Raw genomic sequence first — 9,991 nt, 5'->3', positions numbered from 1 at the left:
CACGGCAGAGGCGGAAGAACAGCGGGCCCAGGGGAAGCCGGCGCAGCGTCCTCCTGGCCCCTGCACCTCCCCCAGGCCCCTGCGCGGCATCCGTGCCTGGCCCTGCCTTGCTGCCCTGGCTGGAGATGGTTTCTTAGGAGAGTTAAGGAGTAGGCCATAGTTGTCTGGGGTAGGTGTAGGAGAGAAGGGAGATGTATGTATGATCTGTTCCCAGCGCTTTTAACTGTCCTCACAGCAAACTGAAAAACAGATAAGACCGTGCTAGGCAGGAGCAAAAACCCAATACGGGCAGGTAGCAGAGACAGCATCCATGCCAACGCCGAGTTATCCTGCGGTGCAGTAGAGTGATCTGGGTTCAGAAACACAAACGGTGCATAGAACCACCATGCTGCTGCTGGGGCAAGAAATGCTTAACTAGGTCCTGAAGAAGGTGTTTGGTTTGAGGATTTGAGAAATTTCCTCAAAACTCTACAAGTACCTAGCAATAAAGGGCGAAGTAGTTCAACTTGCTGTGTAACAGAAGAGCCACTTGAACATGGGACTCCATACCTCAGGGTTTATTGAACCAATATGTTATTGGGAAATAGCAAGGAGAAATTTATCCTTATCCATTTCAGCACATGCTACAAGTACATCAATATAGAAATGACAAAAGGGAACAATGAAGAAGCCTGATTCAGTCGAACCACCTGACTGCTTGGCACTATGAGGACAGCCACATCTACATGCTGCAGGAACTTCTCTGATATAAATGAGGACCAGCTTATCTAGTCTTCAGTGTCACACTGCCATTTTGTTTGTTTGGTATTGCAATAAAGGTAACAGATGTTTTTGACTGCATTCATTCCAAGATTATCTGCACTTTTGGATTCCTGAATTTGATAGCAAGAGACAACCTGGGCACTGTATCTCTGCTACAACATTAATGCTTAGTGCTAAATTGAGTGTTAAAACACCTGCCTCAGAGGTGGGAGACAGGCATTCAAGGTCCAATTACACTTGCAATGATGAGCAAAACCATGAGTCGTGTGATAGACATTTTTTGTTCTTGCTAAGTGCCAAGCTGAGGACTTTTCAGTGTCTCATACTTTGCCAGTGGGGAGATGCACAAAAGCTGGGAGGGAGCATGGCCAGGACAGGTGACCTAAACTGGACAAAGGGATATTCCATACCATAGAATGTCATGTCCAGTATACAAGCTGGGGAAGTATATCTGTAAGGGGGACAAACATATTCTGGGACAGGCTAGATATCAGGCCACATGTGGTGAGCAATTGTACTGTGCATCACTTGTTTCTCTTGGGTTCTGTTACTCTCTACTCTCAATGATTATTATTATTGTTGTTGTTGTTATTATTTTTAGTTGTTTCAATTATTAAACCGGTTTTAACCCACAAGGTTTACCTTTTCTTTCTGAATCTCCTTCCCACTGGGAGGGGTGGGAGGAAAGTGAGCAAGCAGCAGCAAGGTACTTCGCAAACTCCTTCAAGATACACGGCGTTCCTTAGGAACAATTTAATGTATTTTAGAGATGACAGTCTTGGCTTAGAACAAAACCAATTTTATCTTGAGCTGAGATAACTGCAATATGAAGTGCTTTTAAAACTTTTCTTTAGCCAGGAAGAGATTTCAAATAAGAAACGTGGGTATATTGTAACTTAGTCCTAGGCAGCTCCAGGCTTCACCTATCAAGACTGGCCTGCCACATATTAACTGCTACCTAAGACTTAATACCCTTACTGCACTGGCACAGACCATTTCACAGAATCAGAAAATGGTTTGGTTTGGAAGGGACCTTTAAGATCATCTAGTTCCACCCCACCCTGTGGTGGCATTCCACTAGTCCAGGTTATGCCTTCCTATTTCCTCCAGCACCATTTCACGAACTACAGTAACCCGCATCTCTTGGAATATGGTGCAGCAACATTTGCAAACTGCCTCTTCATCTATGAGTGATTTACATATTAACCAAGTTTTTCTCATCCATTTTAAGGATTTTAAAATGCTGTTAGAACCAGGAGGGGAAAAAAAGGGAAATCAGAAAGATTAGGACTGAACTCAGACTTGCACCTCCATAGCACCTGCAGAGTAGCAGGACATTTCTAACAAACCATGAGAAACATCAAGTTTTTCACTGCTGTGTTGCAATCAGAAACAACAATATTTTCAAGGAGAAAACCTCAGAAAGGGAGCTCACACATTTTATAAAACATTGACTAGGTTTGTTGAGATACATGTTTGTCTTGCTTATATGGTCCAAGAAGAAACGGGAGACAAATACACAGAAATACTCCGATCCAAAGCTCACTGAAAGCCTCCTCCCAATTAAGTCCTGGTTCTTCAGATCAATCTTTAAAACTACAGCATTATATTACTTTATCTTTCCCAAAACTGCATTTGCAAGTAAGCTTTCTAGCCTAAGCTGTGCTTTCATTTACACTTCTGTCTCTCCAGTATGCAGGTCTGTAAACAAGAACTCCCTGACTCTGGTGTTTCTCTGTCTCAGCTCAGATCTGTACTTGGCAATTTATAGTATACTATTGATCAACAATGGCAGGCCATCAAGATGGCAACCTGAAACTTCTGGCACTCTTTTTGGATTAAAAAAGCAAAATAAAAAATGTAGGTACTAGTTGTGCATAGATAGTTGGAAGGTGCTGGGTGTAGTGCTTTTTTTATCTCCATCTTTCAATTAATCCACATCTCCCTTGTCTGTCTCCTATCGCTTGATTGCAACACCTGAATTATAATTGTTATTTCTCGGAGGACAGCCTTCCCACCCCCCGAACCCCCCTAAAGAAGGTCTCTGGTTATGAGGAAAAAATCTGTGGTGTTAGTCAAGGTGCAGTTATCTTGCCTTTTGACATAAATTCAGGATTAAGTTTTCATCATCTAACCAAAACCATACATGTTCTATCATGAGAATAAGCACAGCCTAAACAAACAACATATTGCCTCATTTCTGCAGACAGCACAGATAACTATTTAAGGACTCATTTGCTCTAGACAAAAAGCTGTGAAAAACTGTGAATCACATGCTTTGTAGTTCACATCCCATCATAACGTAATTGGCTCTTTTTGGATACAGGATACCAAAAAAAAAATACACATAAAAAAATTACAGGAAAATGCATATTCTAGAAACATAAATTATATATTTGGGAGGCAGCAAGAGTTGACCATCATAATTTGTAGAGTCACCAACATCTTTCTTCCCAAATGTTCCCAAGTGTTGGGATACTTATCCTGCCTTTACAGAATGTAAAAGTGTGCTCTTTTCTCTCTAAATACAAATACTTCTTTTGTTAGCAGACAAGTGCATTATAGCTCTTTATCCTGAAACACCTTTAAAAAAAGGTTTTCACTGTGATCTGGACCAGACTCCTTTTCATGCTGATCTGATAGAACAGTCTGGTTACTGCTGTAATATAAATAATAACAATAAAACTTATTGAATGCTATTTCCATGTCCCTAATATTTTTCAGAAGCTAGATACATTTTATGATTTGTTAAAAAAATTAAAATTACAATGCTTCTGTGTGGCACTCCATAGAGCTGCAAGGACACATTCAGTTATAGCTAAAGAAAGAATCACAGATTAAGCCAAGAGAAACCCCCTGAGATAGTCAGATAAAGTATCTATCAAATATTGCAGGAATTCCAGGTAGGGGAGACTTGCAGAATAGTTCCAAATACTTTAGATCAGTTATCTTGGGGAACCCCCACAGACAGCTTCTCTTGGTGACAATAAAATACACAGCACTTCTCAGAAGCAACCACCAGTCAAGACACTGGAAAACTTCCAGGAAATAAAGACCATTTGTTCTTGTGAAGTGCTAGATTTGGTGTCACTACACTGCTGACATAAATATTACGGTTCAGAAATGCAATGCTTACTGATTGTGGTCTGGACAATCCTTCTCTACTCTTTCACAAAAGGAAGACCATGTTCCCTATGGTCTACCCTCCTCCTGAAGGGCTGCTCCCCATAAACAGCTGGAAGCACTTGTGAAACAGACACCTGTATCTCACTGCAATACCTGTTCCTTGCCTGTTTGTGTGTCACAGATGTGAATTAAATCACAGAGATACAGAATGGTTTGTCTGGAAGGAACCCAGTGGAGACTGCAAGTGCATTTTTTTCTGTTCGGTTCTTAATGAATGACAGAAGATGTTCATAAACATCTCTCTCACTGAATTGAAGAAAACATTAGGTGAAGGAGGAAATTGAAGCAAGTAATTTATCTACACCTGTTTTAAGAAGTTTGCATTTTAGAACTGTTGATATGAAGCATAATCACAATACCTGAACTTTACTTAATTATATCAGTTTAAGTGCTTGGGGTACAAAGAAATTCATGCCTTACTGCCTGCAGTTATTAACTTAAAAGAAAATATTCAGAGATAACATTTACTCTGCATTTAATGATATCACCTGAGATTAGAGCTGTTCAGAATCCATTGAATTATTTTGATGAGTTATCAGATGGCTCTGCTAAAGGATGATTTCCTCAAGAGCATCCGAAGCTATGCTTTTTGATCTGTGGTGGATTTTGATTCACTGGCAGGTGAGTTTTCTTTAGGAACTTCTGGTTTTTTCAGTCTTTGAAACAACTGCAGTATTCTTTGGAACTGGACCTTTCTCTTCATAAGCCATCCCTCTACTTCCTGTCTATAATGGATGGAAAGGGCTACTCCAACGATACACATAGTAAAAAAAACAAATTGTGCTATTCTTACTTTTGTTCTCTGAGAAATCTTCCTGGCTGGAGGGGGTCCACTGTCAATGCTACCTCCATATCCTCCCGATTCACAATATGGAGGAGCCCAGCCATACTTACAGTGACAGTTCTTGCGATTGTTACACACTCCTCTGTTATTACACTTTGTCATGTTGCAGTCGTACTTCAGCACTGATACACTCATACACGTCCTGTTGATACAAAGCTTATCACTACCACATGGTGTGCCATCTTCCACAGCTCCCACATCTGCTCTTGACATCCCCACGTGATAGTCGAGACCCCAGCAATTTTTATCTTGAACAGGAGTTTGGACTAGTGTTACATGGTTCTGCAAGAAAGGCATTCTGACTACGTTTTCACACTGAATCCTACCACATAAGACATTCGCAGTACTGCATTTTCTAAAATAGACATTGTCAACAATACCACAATTCCCAAACCGGTCACCTTGAGTATTCACTGCTTTGAAGCAATCTAAAGGGGCAACCATGGCTTGTTTGCCAAAGAGATGCCGGCACTGTTCGCTGTGGGAAGAACATTTTCCTTGATAGCAATAAATACCTTCTTTGCAAGGGGTTCCATCTTGTAGGTATACATCCAGCGGGCACTGAGGGGAAATCCCATTGCAATACTCTGGCAGGTCACAGCTGCCAGTACTTGCTCTGCAGAGTGTTCCTGCTGGAAGGATATGACAGTTCTTACAGCATTTTCCAGATGCACAGACTGAACCTGCAGAAAACGTACAGTTTGCGCGGCAACAAGGATCCCTTCTGCAGTTTGCTGCTGAACCACAGTCACACTGCTCTCCACTTTCTACTACTTTATTACCACAGTATTCACGCTTCCCAGTGTAGAAACTGCCTGGTGCTGGTGGTTGACGAAGGCACCGAGCACGATTTACAACCAGCTCAAAGTACTCTTTGTAACTGCAGTCACTAAACTTATCAGTTTCAGAATTGTTTTCATACATAATGCATGTCTTGCGTTTGCAATAACACCCCGGTTTATCATGGCCCATCCCAAGATTATGGCCCAGCTCATGGACAAATGTGACAAAAATTCCAGACAACTTTTTCTCAGTGAAGGAAACAACAGCAGATGACCAATGGTAATCACACACTGACCCTATAAATGCCAGTCCCAGGCTGCTTCCAAACCTCTGAAATGCAAATAAGTGAGCAACATCGTGGTACAGCCGACTGTACAGGTTTGACTTTCTCCACCTGTTAAAGTCAGTAAGTACGTGGGGAATAGAGTTGGAAATATTTATTAAGTTATTTTCGGTCCAGATCTCCAGTCCTATAAGAAACAGCCGGACAGAAAGTTGTTTGTACATAGTGTCCCCAACATTGATGATTTGCATGATGTGCTTCAAGACTTCGGATTTGCTCCTGCCTGACTTCACAAACCGCACGTTGTCCACGACCACTACTATCTTCACATACCTGACGTGTGTCCACCAGTCCTTGAGCTTTTCGTTCTCCTCCTCTGCCTTGGGAGCTTTGAACCACGGCAGTACAGCCTTTTGTTGCTGCAGCACCTCCGGCGTCAGTCCGCAGCTGGGTCCCTCGGGGTTGTTGGCCTCCTCCAAGCGGTAGAGAATGTGCCGAAAGGCCGGATCATTGGGGACGGGCTCGATCTGGTAGGTATAATCCTCCACCCAGAGCACGCCGTCGAGGCCCCTGCCGCAGGTGCTGAGGGCCACCAGGGAGCCGGGGCTCCCCAGCACGTCGCCCTGGTAGAAGCAGTTGTCCCGCACGGAGGGGTGCTCCTCCCGGCGGGCCCCGTCCCGCCCGTAGGTGACCAGGGTGAAGGGGCGGGAGACCAGGCCCCTCCTGGGCTGCAGGCGCAGCACCCGCGGCCGCCCCGCCACGTTCAGCCAGTAGGAAAGGGCCGTGGCGTCGCCGCCGGCCCGGGGGCTCAGCTGCCGCGGCACCGTCACCCACTCGGCGGACCGGGCCCCCCGGGCCCCGGGGCACCCCGCCACGCCCAGCAGCAGCAGCAGGAGCCCCGGCAGCGCCCCCATCGCGGCCGCCGGCACAGGCCGCCCCCGCCCGAGCGGGGATAGAACCTGGAAGGGCCCGGCCCGGGCGGAACCGTCCCGAGGCTCCAACTGCCGCCGTGCGGGCCGGGCCGGGCCGGGGCTGGCGGGGGAGCGGCGCCCGCTCCCCGGGAAACGGCACCTGCGGCCGCCTCCTGCTCTTGGAGCCAGGACAGAGGCTCTCGGGAGAGGGAACCAGTAAATTAGCCTCCCACAAACACGTTCCCGGCTTTTAATAATCTTCATTATTAAATTTATTGTTACATTTCAAATTAATTTATTAATTATTAACATTATTAAATTTTATTATCATCTTCAATTAATTTCAAATTAATGGGTACTTCTCCTTCTGAGCAGATATAGCAAGGACAGCCCCCAGTTCAGTTTCACACTCCTTGTCATAGATGTTTGTGTTGAGCTAAGGGATCATTTGGGTAGACCACAAGTGGGAAAATCTGTTTTAAAATCTCCATAGGTCAGCTTTTGGTTTTTTTGCTGCTTTTATTACAGGATAATTTGTGAGTGGACATCAGAAACAGGCTACTTCAGCCCAAGAAAATATCTGGAAAGGCTTAGAGACTGAAATGAATAAATACAGAAATAGCCCCTGTGGACCTTAGCATGTCCTTTACTATAGCTACTATGGCATACACACCTCCCAAGAAAAAAGGTAGAACCAGGGGGGAATTCACTCCCCCTTTGTTCTATAATATAGATGCAAACTAACAGTACCAAAGTATAAAAGCCTGAAGCCTACACCACAGCTGCTATATACCTACAGCAATGCACCTTAATTACAGACAGCACTTACACAGCAGCCATTTTCCCACACTGTGTCCTTTCTGAAGACCTGTGATTCCACTGCAATGGAAAGAGAACACAGGTACCTCTACCACTTGGCTACCATCCCCATTTTGGGTACAGCTCTGGCAAGACACAACCATAAGACAGTGATCTGGATGGTGGTAAGACAGGATGTCCTGCACAACACAGCTATGCACGCTGGTTTTTTGCATATAGTGCTGGGATTCAATATAGCCACAGCTGTTACCTTTTGAGAACCCTTCACAACTTTACTTTCAGCACCGCAAGCACGTTTGGGATGAAGTCCAACCTGCTATGGCCCTTATCTTTCTCAAATGCAGGTGTCCCCTTCTACCGTCCCATATGGATCTCAGGAATCCTGCCTTTTGTCACCAACTTCTGTGTGCTTGACCATCACCCTGGCACAAGTAGCAACATTTCAAACTACTGGAGACAGGCACTTCCCCTTAGGAGGCTGGGCAAGAAAGAAAGAAGAAGCTGGCAGAATGCTCAGAGCCTCCTTCTGCTGCCTCATGCCCCAGAGTCCTGATTGGGCTGGTACCTTACGCTGGGCACATGCCAGGCCTAACAGCTGTGGACATTACCAACTATTGTCCAAAGATGCTTCAGATTCTGTGGTTTGGTACCTTGCTCATTCCTAGCAAGCACGGTCAGCATTAGCAGCAAACACCTTGTAACACACTAACTCAGATTAAAGGAAGGAATACAGGATGCCTGCTGCTATTAGGATCCATCTAGGTATCCATCCAAACTCATGACCTATGTATTTTAGCCTTAGATTTATTTTCTTATTAGTTTCAAAGTTCTAAAAACTGTTTCTTGGTAAGTCTTTTATGTGCAGCTAGTTGTTGAATGCTTGTCCACTACTTTTCAATTATCAGCTTTGCATTTCAGTACTGTGAACTACACCAGATTATGTCTCCTCAAAGATATATAACCCAGAGCACAGTAATGAAAAAATCCTGTTACATAATCTGCATGCAGTCTGTAGTGCTGTTTTAAAATGCATACTTCTGCTGTGTGATTGCTCTTTAAGTTAGACAAAAGACCCCACTAAATCACTCTGCCAATTTGCAAGAGTCATGTCTTACCACCCCTTCCATCCCTCTGACCTGAAGTTGCCTACTACTTATCTTCTAATATAAATATAACAATACAGTTAAGACTAGAAAATATTCGGGTCTCAAACTATTAGTACAAAGCAAATCTATCCCTTTTGCCTTGTCCCTCCTATATTGCCTGCACCCTTCTTGCTCCAAGAACAGCTCACTCTGGCTAACAATGGCATCTAACTTTCCTTGCTAGGAAAAGGTTACCAAAATATGAAGTATAGGGGCAGAGTAGCAAAGAGCGATGTGTGAGAGCAACATATAGCCTGGTCAGACCTTACTTAATGAAAAGATGACAAAGACAGTAGTTCTGCTGCCCCTGAGACACCATTAGCTTTACACAGTAAACTGAGGCAGCTAGAATGCCCCTCGTCCTACAGTCTGGCTGGATTTTTGCATGCATGTGTACTTACATACACGTGTAGATACAAATATGCATAGCTGTTCATGGGTATGCACACATTTATCTGTATTTTCAGGCTCTGAAAAGAATTGTTTATATTGGAGTCCCAGGTAGTTTTCAGCTCCCAGTACCCCATGATTTAGGCAAAGAAAAGCCCTTTTGAAGTCTGAACGATTATTATTTAAGAGCAAAAAGTAGAGCTAGTTCTCCTGTTCGACCAAATCTTTCCTTTATACAGAAGAAAGTGATGCACAACCAAATTTCAGAAGTGCTTGCTTCTTTCCCTTTCAACTACAAGATTTACAAATGCTGAATGTCATTTGGAAGGACTTAGGCCTTCACAGTCAGACTCTAAACCAAAAGAGAAAAGGCTTAGGCACCCATGCAGTGAAAAACATTACTGACTACAAGATATCTGCTTAACATCTCAACAGTAATACCTGACATAAGGTCACTTCAGTAAATTAATATCACAGCTTAACTGATGAAATTATTGTAGAATATCTGGTCAACAAGTAACAGGATCAGTAGATCTTTCAGTCCTTCATACAGCAAAACTTCAGCACTGGACAGCTACTAAGACATGGACACACTGGCAACATCCCTTACTGCTTTATAATGTAATTTGCTCAGGGAAGGTCATTCCCCTGAGAAAGGCTTATCACATTTAAATGCTTGTTTAACGAATGGAAGCAGTTTGCTATCCTCTCAATAGCTTAGATGCTGGCCCTTTAACACAGATGGGATCAGACCAGGAATCCATCCTTTTTAACGTCCTTTGACACCAACCAACAGCAGGTACTTCTGCAGAAGGCAGAAAGGCTGCTGAGAGATACAGATGTGAGGACAGTCTGCCCCTTCATGTTC

At 43.8% G+C, this 9,991-nt stretch overlaps 1 protein-coding gene across 1 annotated transcript; it reads right to left on the bottom strand.

The window, feature by feature from the left end:
• Window positions 1–4,528: 4,528 nt before the first annotated feature.
• Window positions 4,529–6,772, bottom strand: LOC131584895 (disintegrin and metalloproteinase domain-containing protein 20-like). Its single transcript, XM_058850503.1, has one exon. The coding sequence runs from the start codon at window positions 6,770–6,772 to the stop codon at window positions 4,529–4,531; it is 2,244 nt and encodes a 747-aa protein (XP_058706486.1).
• Between the last annotated feature and the right edge of the window lie 3,219 nt (window positions 6,773–9,991).

The sequence above is a fragment of the Poecile atricapillus genome, chromosome 1, assembly GCF_030490865.1.
Source record: "Poecile atricapillus isolate bPoeAtr1 chromosome 1, bPoeAtr1.hap1, whole genome shotgun sequence".
Lineage (NCBI taxonomy): Eukaryota > Metazoa > Chordata > Aves > Passeriformes > Paridae > Poecile > Poecile atricapillus.
Note: the sequence above shows the minus strand (reverse complement) of the source record. Positions and strands in the feature narration are given on the sequence as shown.

What these genes read in the sequence shown, in the direction of transcription:
- LOC131584895 (XM_058850503.1), bottom strand. Translation starts at nt 6,772, where the DNA reads ATGGGGGCGCTGCCGGGGCTCCTGCTGCTGCTGCTGGGCGTGGCGGGG.